Below are 16,790 nucleotides of genomic sequence, written 5' to 3' on the forward strand. Positions count from 1 at the left end.
TACACCGCGGCATAACACGGTGTAACGCAGTCCGTTAACGCTCCCATTGACCCCCATTATTGGGCGCATCACGATGCATGCCGTAAAACGGCATGCGTTCGCGATGTGCCGTCATTCAGTGATGGAGCCTCTGACACGGGCTGCAGCGTCTGAGGCTCTGTCACCGCTAGCACAGATGAATCATCTGCGCTAGTGGGTATAGCATAACGCGATCGCGTTATGCTATACCGTTAACGCAGCCCGTCAACGTTGTTATGTATCCATTTAGCTCCATGCTACTACTCTTGTCTTTATGGCCTATGTTGTTGTTCAACCATTAAGCTTGTAACCTCACTGAGGGACTAACTGCTATGTCTTTGGGCCACACAAAAGGAAACCTATATGGGATTTATACTTGTTGGTTGTGTTCATATGCACATACATGTATAAAAAAAATATAGCATTGTAATACTGTACAATATTAGGTAACTTACCTTTCCTGTAGATTTAATTCCTTTGATTGTGCATAGATATACAGCTCCCCAAGCAGCTGCCATAGATAACACCATCCACCACTGCAGATCCCCATTGGCATTTATAGATGAAGTTATGTTTAACGTTTTTCGGTACCAAAAATAACTAACTGTGCTACTTTGGGCACATTCTTCTTCATCATCTAGAAAATCAGTAAAATGCAACTTATTAAAAGCTCCTGTTACCGTAAGTTCTTTAAAAGATTTAAAATTCATCGTACATACTGATATTACCCTTCAGTCTAAATCTTCTATCGCCTCTGCTATCACTATAGTGTATGTACAGTACATCGTTAAAAACTCATGGCACATATTAATTTTACCCAGCTGTCGACCTCATTATGCCAGAGCTTTCATTATCATTTCTGTGACTTTTAGGCTGTGGGCACACGTAGCGTTTTAAACCGCTTACTAAAAACCGGACTCCTTCCCAGAAATCGCGCGTTTTTTTCCACGCGATTTCACCGCGATTTGAAGCATCGCTTGGAAAGTGATTGACAGGTTGGTCACACTCGTCAAACATAGTGTTTGACAAGTGTGACCAGGCTTTTACTATTGAGGCTGCCTATGCGGCATCAATAGTAAAAGATAGGATGTTAAAATGCTAAAAAAAAAATAAAAAATCGGGGTATATTTACCTTCCGGCGTCCCGCGCTGCATTCCCGGGCCTCAGCGTTCCCAGTAATGCCTTGCGAGAACTGTGATGACGTAGTCTCGCGTTGCTATAGCGATCTCGCGAGACCGCTAGAGTCACGCGAGACTACGTCATTACAGGGCCTTGCCGCAAGGCATTACTGGGAACGCTTAGGCCGGGAATGCAGCGCGGGACATCGGAAGGTAAATATACCCCGATTTTTTATTTTTTATTCTTTTTTTTACAGGGGTATGGTACCCAGGGCCTGGAGGACAGTCTCCTCTCCTCCACACCGTGGGTACCAACCGCACATGAGACGCTTAACTTCCTGCATGGTGGGCATAGCCACATGCGGGAAGTAAGCGATTCTCATGCATTCCTATGGGTGCGGAATCGCGGCAATTCTTTGCGATTCCGCACAAAAGAATGAGCATGCTGCGATTTTTTCCGCGATGCGATTCCGCCGCGGAAAAAAGTGCAGCATTAGCACAGCATGTGCGGAATGCCATAGGAATGCATGGGGGGCGTTCTGTACACGATTTTTAAGCGTTTTCGCGCCGAAAATCGCTGCAAAAAACGCTTGAAAATCGCTACGTCTGCCCACAGCCTTATAAAAAGTCATTAGACATATAAATACAGATTTAAACACATTTAATGAAGCTGCAAAACAGTGAGTAGCAGCCACTGCTGGGTACTGCAGAATGGCTCTTATGCAAAAGAATAATAGATTTTCTGCAACGCCCAGTAGCAGCAGATACATATGTCTTAGAAGTGCACTTTGCAGCTCTATTCCATGTGTTTACATCTAGCCACTGCTGGAGCAAATAACAACTGATCACTGTGAAAGCTGGGTGTCGGACCCCCTCTTTCCCTGTTATAATGTTAAAAACCTATTATGGAGATAGGTACTCAATATCCTTTGACTAAATAAACCATTTAAGTTTTTTATATCTTAACCCGTTCACGATCTATGCCATAAAGATACGTCATAGGTCTTGTCCCTGCATTCCATGCGGGCACCAGCGTTCAGCTCGCATGTTTTCAGGCACATGAGAGCTGATCTGATTAGCTGTCATGTGCACCCAACAGCCGTGGGTGGAATTGTGATCCACCCATAGATGTTAACTTGTTAAATGCTGCTGTCATTCTCTGATAGCGGCACTTAACTAACACTTACCAGAATCCTAAGACCCTCCCATTGGCACCCTGTGACATGATTGGTCAGCATGAAAACCCGGGGTCTTCAGCAGACCCCAGTGGTTGTAGTTACTGATCGGCTATGAGTTCAGCCCAGTGGCTAAATCATTGCTATGTGTAGAACAGGCAATCATATGATCGTAACTTTAATTCTCCTAAATATACTATTGAAGCAAGTAAAAAGTAGAAAAAATGTATTAAAAAATATTATTTTTTTAAATAAAAGTTCAAATCACTATCCTTTTGCCCCATTCAAAATAAAGCAATACATTAAAAATACAGATATTTGATATCGCCACGTTCAGAAACACTCTATCAAAATATTTTTAAAAATTCCAATTTATAAATGACTTAACGCCCAAATTATGATTTTTTAGTCGATGCAACATTGCAATTGCAATTATTGCAATAAAATTCAATAACAGGCAATCAAAACATTGTATATTTCCCAATATATTATCAATAAAATGTCAGCTTGGCACACAAAAAAAAAGCCCTCACCCAGCTTCAGAGTTTGAAAAATGGTGACGGGTCTTGGAAAAAGGCGTCATTTTTAAACTTATTTATTTATCTACAAACTTTGGATTTTTTTCACCACTTACAGTAAATAAGAAAGATCCTATACATGTTTTGTGTCTACGAACTCATAATGACCTGGAGAATCATAATGGCAGGTCAGTTTTAGAATTTAGAGAACATGATAAAAAATTTTTTGCTGAATTGCACTTTTTTTGCAATTTCACCACACTTGAAATTTTTTCCAGTTTTCCAGTACAAGATATGCTGTTGATAGTGCTGTTCAAAAATACAACTCGTCACACAAGAAGCAAACCCCACACAGCCAAATTGATGAAAACATAAAAAATATGGCTCTGGGAAGAAGTTAAGCAAAGAATGGAAACACAAAAATGGAAAATCACAAGGTCGTAAAGTGGTTAATGGTTAACCCCTTAAGCCCCAAGGGTAGTTTGCACGTTCATGACCGGGCCAATTTTTACAATTCTGACCACTGTCCTTTATGAGGTAATAACTCTGAAATGCTTCCATGGATCCTGGTGATTCTGACATTGTTTTCTCGTGACATATTGTACTTCATGTTAGTGGAAAAATTTCATTCAAATAACTTGCGTTTATTTGTGAAAAAAATGGAAATTTGGTGAAAATTTCGCAATTTTCCAACTTTGAATTTTTATGCCCTTAAATCACAGAGATACGGCACACAAAAAACTTGGCAAGTAACATTTCCCACATGTTTACATCAGCACAATTTTGGAACCAAAATTTTTTTTTGTTAGGAAGTTATAAGGGTTAAAAATTGACCAGCGATTTCTCATTTTTGCAACACCATTTTATTTTTAGGACCACATCACATTTGAAGCCACTTTGAGGGGTCTATATGATAGAAAATACCCAAAAGTGACACCATTCTAAAAACTGCACCCCTTAAGGTGCTCAAAACCACATTCAAGAAGTTTATTAACCCTTTAGGTGCGTCACAGGAATTTTTTGAATATTTAAAAAAAAATGAACATTTAAGTTTTTTTTCACAAAAAAAATACTTCAGGTTCAATTTTTTTTATTTTACCAAGGGTAACAGGAGAAATTGGACCGCAAAATTTATTGTGCAATTTGTCATGAGTACGCTGATACCTGATATGTGGGGGGGAGCCACTGTTTCGGCGCATGGCTGAGCTCAGAAGGGAAGGAGCGCCGTTTGACTTTTTCAATGCAAAGTTGGCTGGAATTCAGATCGGACGCCATGTCACATTTGGAGAGCCAGTGATGTACCTAAACAGTGGAAACCCCCCACAAGTGACCACATTTTGGAAACTAGACCCCCCAAGGAACTTATCTAGATATGTGGTGAGAACTTTGAACCCACAAGGGATTCACAGAAGTTTATAACGTACAGTGGTACAATTAAAAAATCATATTTTTTCCACAAAAATGATCTTTTCACCCCCAATTGTTATTTTCCCAAGGCTAACAGGACCCTAAAAGTTATTGTGCAATTTGTCCTGAGTACGCTGATGCCCCACATGTGGCGGTAATCCACTATTTGGGCGCATGGCAGAGCTCGGAAGGGAAGCAATGCCATTTGACGTTTTTGGCTGGAATTGAGATCGGACACCATGTCGCGTTTGGAAAACCCCTGATGTACCTAAACAGTGGAAACCCCCCACAAATGACACCATTTTGGAAACTAGACCCCCCAAGGAACTTATCTAGATGTGTGGTGAGAACTTTGAACCCCCAAGGGCTTCACAGAAGTTTATAACATACAGCCGTTCAATTAACAAATCATATTTTTTCCACAAAAATGATCTTTTCACCCTCAATTCTTATTTTTCCAAGGGTAACAGGACCATAAAAGTTATTGTGCAATTTGTCCTGAGTACGCTGATGCCCCACATGTGGCAGTAATCCACTATTTGGGCGCATGGCAGAGCTCGGAAGGGAAGCAGTGCCATTTGACGTTTTTGGCTGGAATTGAGATCGGACACCATGTCGTGATTGGAAAACCCCTGATGTACCAAAACAGTGGAAACCCCCCACAAATGACACCATTTTGGAAACTAGACCCCCCAAGGAACTTATCTAGATGTGTGGTGAGCACTTTGACCCCTCCAGTGCTTCACAGAAGTTTATAACGCCCGGGCGTGAAAATATGATATTTTAGTCACCTTTTTTTTTATTTTGCCAAGGGTAACAGGAGAAATTGGACCCCAAAAGTTGTTGTCCAATTTGTCCTGAGTACACTGACACCCCATATGTGGGAGAAAACTACTGTATGGGCACACGTCGGGGCTCGGAAGGGAAGTAGTGACGTTTTGGAATGCAGACTTTGATGGAATGGTCTGCGGGTGTCATGTTGCCTTTGGAGAGCCCCTAATGTACCTAAACAGTGGAAACCCCCCACAAATGACCCCATTTTGGAAACTAGACCCCCTAAGGAACTTATCTAGATGTGTGGTGAGCACTTTGAACCCCCAAGGGCTTCACAGAAGTTTATAATGCCCGGACATGAAAATAATAAAATCGTATTTTTTTGCACAAACATGATATTTTTGCCCCCAATTTTTTATTTTCCTAAGGGTAACAGGAGAAATTGGACCCCAAAAGTTGTTTTGCAATTTGTCTTAAGTAGGCTGATACCCCATATGTGGGGGTAAAACACTTTTTGGGCGCATGGCAGAGCTTGGAAGGGAAGGAGCACCATTTGACTTTTTCAACTCAGAATTGGCTGGAATTGAGATCAGACGCCATGTTGCATTTGTAGAGCACCTGATGTGCCCAAACAGTGGAAACCCCCAATTCTAACTCCAACCCTAACCCCAACACACCACTAACCCTAATCTCAGCCCTAACCCTAGCCCTAACCCTAACCGTAGTCCTAGCCCTAACCCTAGCCCTGGCCCTAACCCTAGCACTTATGGGAAAATGGAAATAAATACATTTTCTTTTAATTTTATTATTTTTCCCTAACTAAGGAGGGTGATAACGGGGGGTTTGATTTACTATTTATGGTGGGTTTTTATGTTTGGCAGCTGTCATATGCTAAAAGACACTATTTATTGTAAAAATAGTTTTTGCATCACCACATATTGAGAGCTATAATTTTTCAGTATTTTGACATACTGTGCTATGTGGGGTCTTATTTTTTGCGGGACAAGTTGACGTTTTTATTGGTACCATTTTCGGGCACGTGACTTTTTTGATCGCTTTTTATTCCGATTTTTGGGACGCAGAATGAACAAAAAACAGTGTTTCATGAATTTCTTTTGGGGGGTTGCGTTTACACCGTTCCGCGTGTGATAAAATTGATAAAGCGGCTTTATTCTTCAGGTCAGTACGGTTACAGCGATACCTCATTTAGGTCTTTTTTTTATGTTTTGTCGGTTTTATGCAATGAAAACTATTTTATATAAAAAATAATTATTTTGCATCGCTTTGTTCTGCGAGCTATAACTTTTTTATTTTTTCTCTGATGATCCTGTATGTGGCTCGTTTTTTGCAGGACAAGAAGACATTTTCAGCGGTACCATAGATATTTGCGACTTTTTGATCGCGCTTTAATGCACTTTTTGTTCGGCGGTATGATAATAAATCATTATTTTTTGCTTCGTTTTTTATTTTTATTTTTTAAGGGGTTCGCTAAAGGAGTTAACTAATGGGATAGCTTTATAGGACAGGTCGTTACGGACGCTGCCATATCAAATATGTGTACTTTTATTGTTTTTTTTTCTTTTATTTTCAAAAAATGAATTTATTGGGGGAATATTTTTTGTTTCTAATTTATTTGGCGATTTTTTTAAAATTATTTTAACACTTTTTTTTTTTAAACTTTATTGCATTGTCCCAGGTGGGACATCACTGTCCTGTGACAGATCGCTAATCTGTCACATCACAGATCACTGTGACAGATCAGCGATCTGTCACAGGCAGTGCAGCAGGCTTCCTCGTGCCTGCGCTTTGCAGGCACTGAGGAAACCGGCTCCCTGCAGGCCCCCAAAGGTCCCCGTCGCCATCTTGGATTCGGGGGCCTGCAGGGAAGGAGCCCCCCGCAGCAGCGCTGCACATTGCGCTCAATGATATTGAGGTCAGGAGACGGAGATGGCCACTCCAGAAAGTTCACTTTGTTCTGCTATAGCCAATGACAGGTCAACTTGGTCTTGTGTTTTGAATTGTTATCATGTTGGAATGTCCAACTACATCCCATGCGCAGCTTCTGGGCTGATGATTGCAAATTTGCCTCCAGTATTTGCTGATAATGTGCTGCATTCATCTTTACTTCTACGTTGACCAAGTTTCCTGTTCCTTTGTAGTTCACACATCCCCAAAACATCAGCAATCCACCTCCATGCTTTACAGTAGGAATGGTGTTCCTTTCATCATAGGCCTTGTTGACCATTCTCCAAATGTAACATTTATGGTTGTGGCCAAAAAGTTACATTTTGGTCTCATCACTCCAAATTACCATATATACTCGTGTACAAGCTTAGTTTTTCAGCTCATTTTTTGTGCTGAAAACGCCCCTCTTTGCTTATACACGAGTAACATAGTAACCTAGTAACATAGTTAGCAAGAACGAAAAAAGACAATTGTCCGTCCAGTTCAGCCTATATTCCGTCATAATAAATTCTCAGATCTACGTCCTTCTAAAGAAGCTAATAACTGTAAGATACAATATTGTTACGCTCCAGGAAGATATCCACTCCTCTCTTGAACCCCTCGACTGAGTTCGCCATCACCACCTCCTCAGGCAAGGAATTCCAGATTCTCACTGCCCTAACAGTAATGAATTCTCTTCTATGTTGGTGGAAAACCTTCTCTCAGTTGTCTTTTTTCAAGACTAAATAATCCTAATTTTGTTAATCTCTCTGGGTATTGTAGTTCCCCCATCCCCTTTATTAATTTTGTTGCCCTCCTTTATACTCGATCTAGTTCCATTATATCCTTCCTGACCACCGGTGCACAAAAATGTACACAGCACTCCATGTGCGGTCTAACCAGAGATTTGTACAGAGGCAGTATAATGCTCTCATCATTTGTATCCAGACCTCTTTTAATGCACCCCATGATCATGTTTGCCTTGGCAGCCGCTGCCTGGCACTGGCTGCTCCAGGTAAGATAATCATTAACTAGGATCCCCAAGTCCTTCTCCACGTCAGATTTACCCAGTGATTTCCCGTTCAGTGTGTAATGGTGATATTGATTCCTTCTTCCCATGTGTATAACCTTACATTTATCATTGTTAAACTGCATCTGCCACCTTTCCGCCCAAGTTTCCAACTTATCCAGATCCATTTGTAGCAGAATACTATCTTCTCTTGTATTGCCTGCTTTACATAGTTTTGTATCATCTGCAAATATCGATAGTTTACTGTGTAAACCTTCTACCAGATCGCTAATAAATATGTTGAAGAGAATAGGTCCCAGTTAGAGAATATACCATTTTTAACCATCCTCTGCTTTCTATCGCTAAGCAAGTTACAAACATTTTCCCCAGACCCAGCATTCTCATTTTGTGTACCAACGTCTTGTGTGGCATAGTATCAAATGCTTTGGAAAAATCAAGATATTACCACGTCCAATGACTCACCTTGGTCCAGTCAAAAGCTTACCTCTTCATAAAAACTGATTAGATTGGTTTGACAGGAGCGATTCCTCATAAACCCATGCTGATATGGAGTTAAACAGTTATTCTCATTGAGATAATGCAGAATAACATCCCTCAAAAACCCTTCAAATATTTTACTAACAATAGAGGTTAGACTTATTGGCCTATAATTTCCAGGTTTGCTTTTAAAGCCCTTTTTGAATATTGGTAGCACATTTGCTATGCGCCAGTCCTGTGGAACAGATCCCGTCACTATAGAGTCCCTAAATATAAGAAATAATGACTTGTCTATTACATTACTTATTTCTCTTAGTACTCCTGGGTGTATGCCATCCGGACCTGGAGATTTATCTATTTTAATCTTATTTAGCCAGTTTTGCACCTCTTCTTGGGTTAGATTGGTGACCCTTAACCCGTTAACGCCTAAGGGTGGTTTGCACATTAATGACCGGGCCAATTTTTAAAAATCTGACCACTGTCCATTTATGAGGTAATAACTCTGGAATGCTTACATGGATCCTGGTGATTCTGACAATGTTTTCTTGTGACATATTGTACTTCATGTTAGCGGTAAAATTTCTTTGATATAACTTGTGTTTATTTGTGAAAAAAATGGAAATTTGTTGAAAATTTTAAAAATTTTGCAATTTTCCAATTTTGAATTTTCATCCCTTAAATCACAGGAGATATGGCGCACAAAATACTTAATAGGTAACATTTCCCACATGTTTCCTTTACATCAGCACAATTTTGGAACCAAAATTTTTTTCAGGAAGATATAAGGGTTAAAAGTAGACCAGCGATTTCTCATTTTTACAACATCATTTTTTTAGGGACCACATCACATCTGAAGTCACTTTGAGGGGTTTATATGATAGAAAATACCCCAAAATTGACCATTCTAAAAACTGCACCCCTCAAGGTGCTCAAAACCACATGCAAGAAGTTTATTAACCCTTCAGGTGCTTCACAGGAATTTTTTTAATGTTTAAAAAAATGAACATTTAACTTTTTTTCACAAAAAAATTATTGCGTGTCTAATTTTTTTTAATTTACCAAGGGTAACAGGAGAAATTGGATCCCAAACGTTATTGTACAATTTGTCCTAAGTATGCTGATACCTGATATGTGGGGGTAAACCACTGTTTGGGCGCATGGCAGAGCTCCGAAGAGAATGAGCGCTGTTTGACTTTTTCAACGCAGAATTGGCTGGACGCCATGTCGCGTTTGGAGAGCTCCTGATGTGCCTAAACAATGGAACTCCCCACAAATGACACCATTTTGGAAACTAGACCCCCCAAGGAACTTATCTAGATGTGTGGTGAGAACATTGAACCCCCAAGGGCTTCACAGAAGTTTATAATGTACAGCTGTAAAATTAAAAAATCATATTTTTTCCACAAAAATGATCTTTTCACCCCCAATTTTTATTTTCCCAAGGGAAACAGGATCCCAAAAGTTATTGTGCAATTTGTTCTGAGTACCACATATGTGCGGGTAAACCACTGTTTTGGAGCATGGCAGAGCTCAGAAGGGAAGAAGTGCCGTTTAACTTTTTTAGCGCAAAATTGGCTGGAATTGAGATCGGACGCCATGTAGCACTTGGAAAGCCCCTGATGTGCCTGAACAGTGGAAAGCCCCCACAAGTGACCCCATTTTGGAAACTACACCCCCCAAGGAACTTATCTAGATGTGTGGTGAGCACTTTGAACCCCTTCACAGAAGTTTATAACGCTCGGGTGTGGAAATAAAAAAATCATATTTTTTCCACATACATGATCTTTTAGTCCCCAATTTTTTTATTTTCCCAAGGGTAACTGGAGAAATTGGATCCAAAAAGTTGTCCAATTTGTCCTGAATATGCTGATACCCCATAAGTGGGAGTAAACTACTGTATGGGCACATATCAGGGCTCGGAATGGAAGAAGTGATTTTTTGGAATGCAGACTTTGATGGAATGGTCTGCAGGTGTCATGTCGCGTCCCCAAAAGATGTTGTGCAATTTGTCCTGAGTAGGCTGATACCCCATATTTGGGGGAAAATTACTGTTTGGGTGCATGGCGGAACTTGGAAGGTGTAGGGAACGTGACCTGATGGACGGACGGACTTGTCAGAATAGAGAAAGGAAGGTTTGCACAGTTTAGACAGGTGTCAGTTACTACAGTGAGGAAACAGCTGAGAAAGTGTAGTGGACGTGCAGTACCTTGAGTTGACCATTAAAGGGCAGGGAGGAGTAAACCAGGGGGACTTAGGAGAGAGAAAGTCAGGGGGTGGTCCTGACACAAAAGTACCGCAGCATAGACGAGGCACCGAGGTAAAGCATACCCTATTGGGAGAGACAACTGATCAGTAAAAGTACTGTTGGTTTACGGGCCAAAGGCGGCCACAGTGACGGATCTGACAGGAGCGTCGAAGAGTGCAGAGGGGACGGTGCATATATGTATGTCCCCGGTGTAAAGTACGGTGTGCGTGAAGCGGCCCTGGAAATGGAGGGCCGATAAGTGAAGTGAAGTGAATTGAAGTGCGGTGTACTTCAGAGGCCGTCAGGCAGATGGCAAGAGAATAAACTTGGACCTGTTGTACCCGACACTTGCCTCCATCGTATCTCTGTTACGTCTCTGCGCGTTCAGAGAGGGACCACCCCCCCAGTCCGGCCATCTGACCCTACACTTGGAGTAGTCGGCAGGATCGCCGCCGCTAATACGTCACCTTCTGCGGCAGGCCTGCCCTAAAGAACGGAGAAAGACTTGGACTACACTGCTTGGATTACAAACACCTGTGGATTACAAATTACCCACCTGTAGAGTACAAATTGGGAATGCTGTGGTGGATCTGCGTTGCCAGCAGAGGCTCCAGGGCAGTACCAGGTACTGTCCAGTATGGCCGTGTTTCTTCAGCGCAGAGGAGAGGTCCAGGTGATTGCAGTTGTTCTGATTGGACTGGGACCCCCAGCAATGTACCCCAGGAGGAAGCGGTATGTACCCGGAGGCCGACGCTCCAATATTCTGGACCCTGGCAGATGGGTGGAGAGGCCTGCCACCGCCCCACCCAGCAGAGGGAGTGGCACAGGGGAAAAGCTTGGCTCCGGCTGCTTGGCACCATTCGACTGCTGCCCAATGGACGGTATGAGACGCTGCGGGTGTCGAGGCATCGGGCGCCTGGAGTGGCGATGGCGGCGGGAGGTCGAGCTTTGCCAGATAGCGTCCCCCTCAGAGCCACGGGCAGGCAGCTGGTTGTTGATTGGAGAAGCGGAGCCTGTGCGGAACAAGCAGGAACGGCCGCCGAAATTACCAGCGGAGAGCCTCCCTGCGGAGCCCCTGAGCCTGGAAGCTAGCCCCGCCGGATGGCGGTGTGAAGAGCGGAGACTGCAGGAAGAGCCGCGTGATGACGTGACAGAGGCCACGGCGCCGGGGAAGGTGAGAGTTCCCCCAGCCCCGACAGTGGCCCCGCAAGCGGCCCCCACCATTCAGCCGCAGCACATGGCATCCTATGTCCCCGAGAGCCCGGCCAAGGAGGGCCCTACTACACACGCAGAACTGAGCAGGGCCTCCGCTCCTGGTCCCGGACCACTCCAACCGGTGGCGCCAAGCCCGGTGTTGCCGGTGCATAGCCTGACCGAAGAAGACACTGTTGCATTCCCTCTGCCGCTAGTGACTGCATCTTCAAAGGCGACCGCTGCCCCGGCTCCAGATGAAAGTTCAGGAGCGGCCTACCCTGCGGCCGCGGCTGCTATGCCGGCGCTGGAATCGACTGCGGCCTGTGTGACCGGCCCTGTGGCCCAATCTCCTAAGAGCACGGCCGCTCCCATCTGCCACCCGGCCCCAGTGGTTGCTGATCCACTAACATCATTAGCCGCCTCTGCCCTTCTTTGGCGGAATCCCGCCCACCGGACTCCCAAGCCTGTAGTGTGCCCTCTGTTTAAGTCGCAGAGGTTATAAGGAAGAAGAAGGCCCAGGAGCGGAAGATATGGAACCAGCTCCACGCAGGGGGAGAGGCTGGAATGGCGGCTAAGAGGTCTAAGGGACGGCTGGTGTACACCAACATTGCAAAAGGTTACGGCTTCATCTGGGATGAGACTGGTCAAAAAGTCTATATAAATGTGACCTCCGTACGTCACGGCCGGGCTCTGGATGAAGTGTCTTATTACAAAGAATACTGCCCCCGCGATTATTACGCTGTGGCTGTAATTGCAGAGCCCGAAGAATGCGAACCCCCGTAGAAGAGGACTTGTGTGGACACCCTTGGTATTCCAGGAGCTCCACGGCTGTGGAGCCCCTCACTTCTGACCACCAAAAGTGGATTAGACTGTCGGGAGTTTAAGGCACCATTGTGCAGTTCACAGGACAGTTCTACGTCCATGTTAATAGAAAATGTGTTTTTTTGACAATGTTATATCCTGACAGAGCAGGGATATGAAGAGCAGAGGGAGTGTCCATGTCCAAGGAAGGGGGAGGATAACATGTGTAGTTTCATTGTTGTAAGTTGATTTTTTTTGGAAGCAAGAAAAAAAAATGGGGTATTTGTGATATTATAAAGTTGTTCTGTTGTATAATATGGACAAGAAAAATGCAACAGGTCCGGGTAAGGGAAGGTGTGTGTGACCAAAGGGAAGTGTGAGATCCGACAGGGGTCTATGTGTAGAGAAGGTCTGGGAGACCGAGACACCGACCATGACATGTAACTGAAAGAAAGGTAAAAGAGATGGAAGACGTGAGAAAGACAGCCGTCCTAGGTCAGGTCCCCGACACCACGGACACCCCTGAAGGAGGAAGGTGGACGCCGGCAATGATCTGGTAGGTGTGAGGCCTCGATCATGGCGCACCGGACAGTGGAAGGTGACAGAAGGGGAGAGTAGGGGAAGGTACACGCCATAGAGAAAATATGGGTGTACCTAGCCCAATTTGAAAGAAGTCATGTGGCGTGAGCGCTGGTGAGTAGCAGTAGGCTGCTCAGAGCATGGTGCTCCCAGTATGGATTGGCCTCCGCGGGTAGTGGGTTTGGCCCAACAACTGGTCCGACAACAGAGTGTAGGTGAAGCTTCAGAACGACGAAGGCAGGGATTACGATTCTCGAGGACGACAATAGACAAAGGAAGGGGGAGTGTAGGGAAGTTGACCTGACGGACAGACAGACTTGTCAGAATAGAGAAAGGAAGGTTTGCACAGTTTAGACAGGTGTCAGTTACTACAGTGGGGAAACAGCTGAGAAAGTGTAGTGGACGTGCAGTACCTTGGGTTGACCATTAGAGGGCAGGGAGGAGTGTGAGCAAAGGACTTGACATCAGCTTAGGGCTTAGGAAACCATTGGTCATGGGGGGCGGAGTTACAGGGAACCAGGAATGATATAAATTTGACAGGAGGGTTCCAGAAAGTTCCAGTCCCCAGGGGGAGCTCCAGTGACAGGAGGACTACGACAGTTTGTGCACTGTGAGGAAAACTAAACCAGGGGGACTGAGGAGAGAGAAAGTCAGGGTGGTGGTCCTGACACAAAAGTACAGCAGCATAGACGAGGCACCAAGGTAAAGCATACCGTATTGGGAGAGACGACTGATCAGTAAAAGTACTGTTGGCTTACGGGCCTAAGGCGGCCACAGTGACGGATCTGACAGGAGCGTCGAAGAGTGCAGAGGGGACAGTGCGTATATGTACGTCCCCGGAGTAAAGTACGGTGTGCATGAAGCGGCCCTCGAAAAGGAGGGCCGATAAGTGAAGTAAAGTGAATTGAAGTGCGGTGTACTTCGGAGGCCGTCAGGCAGACAGCAAGAGAATAAACTTGGACCTGTTGTACCCGACACTTGCCTCCATCGTGTCTCTGTTATGTCTCTGCGCGGTAAGAGAGGGACCACCCCCCCAGTCCGGCCATCTGACCCTACAAAAGGAGCACGATTTGATTTTATTCAGAATTTGCTTGAGATCAGACGCCATGTTGCATTTGGAGAGCCCCTGATGTGCCTGAGCAGTGGAAACCCCCCTATTCTAACTCTACCCTAACCCCAACACACCCCTAACCCTAATCCCAACCCTAACCCTAGCCCTAACCCTAACAGGAAAATGGAAATAAATACATTTATTTGAATTTTATTAATTTTCCCTAACTAAGGCTAGTTTCACACTTGCTTTTTTTTGCAGCGCGTTTTTCCCGCAAAAAAACGCATTGAAAAAACGCATACAAAAGCATACAACTGCTGCGTTTTTTTCAAGCATTTTTATGAGCATGCATGAAAAAAACGCAGCGTTTTTATGCGTTTGTATGCGTTTTTAGTGCGTTTTTACCGCGTTTGCGTTTTTTTCCAACATTAGGTGGCCCCTCACACTAACCCAAACCATGACTTTACTAACCCTAACCCTGACCCTAACCCTAACCCTAACCCTGACCCTAACCCTTAACCAAATCATACTTAACCCTAACCCAAACCCTAAACCCTAACTAACCCTAACCCTAACCCTAACCCTGACCCTAACCCTAACCCTAACCCTAACCCTGACCCTAACCCTTAACCAAATCATACTTAACCCTAACCCAAACCCTAAACCCTAACTAACCCTAACCCTAACCCTAACCCTGACCCTAACCCTAACCCTAACCCTGACCCTAACCCTAACCCTAACCCTGACCCTAACCCTAACCCTAACCCTGACCCTAACCCTAACCCTAACCCTAACCCTGACCCTAACCCTAACCCTGACCCTAACCCTTAACAAAACCATACTTAACCCTAACCCTGACCCTAACCCTAACCCTGACCCTAACCCTAACCCTAACCCTGACCCTAACCCTAACCCTAACCCTAACCCTGACCCTAACCCTTAACCAAACCATACTTAACCCTAATCCTGACCCTAACCCTGACCCTAACCCTTAACCAAACCATACTTAACCCTAACCCTGACCCAAACCCCAACCCTAACCCTGACCCTGACCCTAACCCTAACCCTAAACCCCCTTAACTAACCCTAACTCTAACCCAAACCCCTAAATTCCATGGTTAAAAAAAAAAACCGCATATGCAAAAAAACGCATACATGAGCATGCCAGTGCGCACATATGCGCATCCATAGGCTATAATGGCCATTTTTAGCGCAAAACGTGCGCATATGTGCGCATGCGCTTTTTTGCAGGGCCAAAAAATGCAACATGCTGCGTCTGGAAAATACAAACGCACACCCCAAAAAAACGCAGCGCATGAAAATCGCATACATGCGCTTACAAGCGCGCAGGTATGCGCACCCATGTTAAATATAGGGGAAAAAACGCATGCGCACATATGCGTTTTTTTCCAGCGCTAAAAAACGCAAATGTGAAACCAGCCTAAGGGGGTGATAAAGGGGGGTTTGATTTACTATTTATAGCGTGTTTTTATGTTTGGCAGCTGTCACACGCTAAGGCTAGTTTCACACTAGCTTATTTTCCACGCAGCGCTCGGCGCCGCTAAGCCATGCCCCCTGCCGGCTCCCTGCCCGCCCCATCCTGTCATCGCCGCCTACTATCACACACGGCTGCATGCTAAAGATAGGGTGCGCAGATCGCAAGCGCCCATGTGCGCTAGTAGGCGGCGATGACCGGATGGGGCAGGCAGGGAGCCGGGAGGGAGCAGGGCTTAGCGGCGGCCGTGCGCAGGCCGTCGCTGCGCTATAAAGCGCAAATGTGAAACTGGACCAAAATACGCTTTTTATTGCAAAAAATCGCTTTCGCATCACCACTAGTGTTGAGCATTCCGATACCGCAAGTATCGGGTATCGGCCGATATTCACGGTATTGGAATTCCGATACTGAGTTCCGATACTTTTAGCATATCGAATACCGGAATCGGAAGTTCCCATAATGCTATGAGCCAGTTTGATTTGATTCAGCCAATGACAATCCTCAGAAGTGTGGGCACATCCTGTTAGGCATGTAGGCATGTTAAGTAATAGCATGGCTGTGATTGGCTGCTGAAATGATGTCATGATGCACTATAAAAGCCGCCGCCACCATTTCAGGTTCACTCTGCTGTGAATTCAGTTAGGGACAGGCTGCTGTTCAAGACTGAGGGACAGTTAGAGATAGCGATTTTCCAAATCATATTGTGCTTTACGCAGGCTACATAATCAACCACTGTAGCTTTCTTTTGCCTTGCAGCAGTGTTCACAGCTGTCTGCAAGGTCAGTGTGAGTGCAGCTCACGCTGTGTAGTGTGTCCTGCAGCCACGTCTGGTTGTAGGCCACTCAGCATGCGTCACTGCCTCATACATATTTTTCTTTTATTGCTGCTCATTTTTCATTCTCCTACTAGTGTGCATCCATGCGTATCCATCTACATTGGTTGGTTGCAAAAACTATAGGAGTAG

The 16,790-nt window shown here is 44.6% G+C and overlaps 1 protein-coding gene across 1 annotated transcript in view; it reads right to left on the reverse strand.

Moving 5' to 3' along the window:
* Window positions 1-16,790, reverse strand: part of LOC141099802 (sodium-dependent neutral amino acid transporter B(0)AT3-like) — a 1,161,745-nt gene that overhangs the window by 731,777 nt on the left and 413,178 nt on the right. The window contains exon 5 of the mRNA XM_073587870.1: window positions 474-655. Coding sequence (XP_073443971.1) covers window positions 474-655 — 182 coding nt within the window. The remainder of the gene's footprint in view (window positions 1-473; window positions 656-16,790) is intronic.

This window comes from Dendrobates tinctorius, unplaced genomic scaffold (genome assembly GCF_039654945.1).
Source record: "Dendrobates tinctorius isolate UK_male_01 unplaced genomic scaffold, ASM3965494v1 ptg000102l, whole genome shotgun sequence".
NCBI classification, from domain to species: Eukaryota; Metazoa; Chordata; class Amphibia; order Anura; family Dendrobatidae; genus Dendrobates; species Dendrobates tinctorius.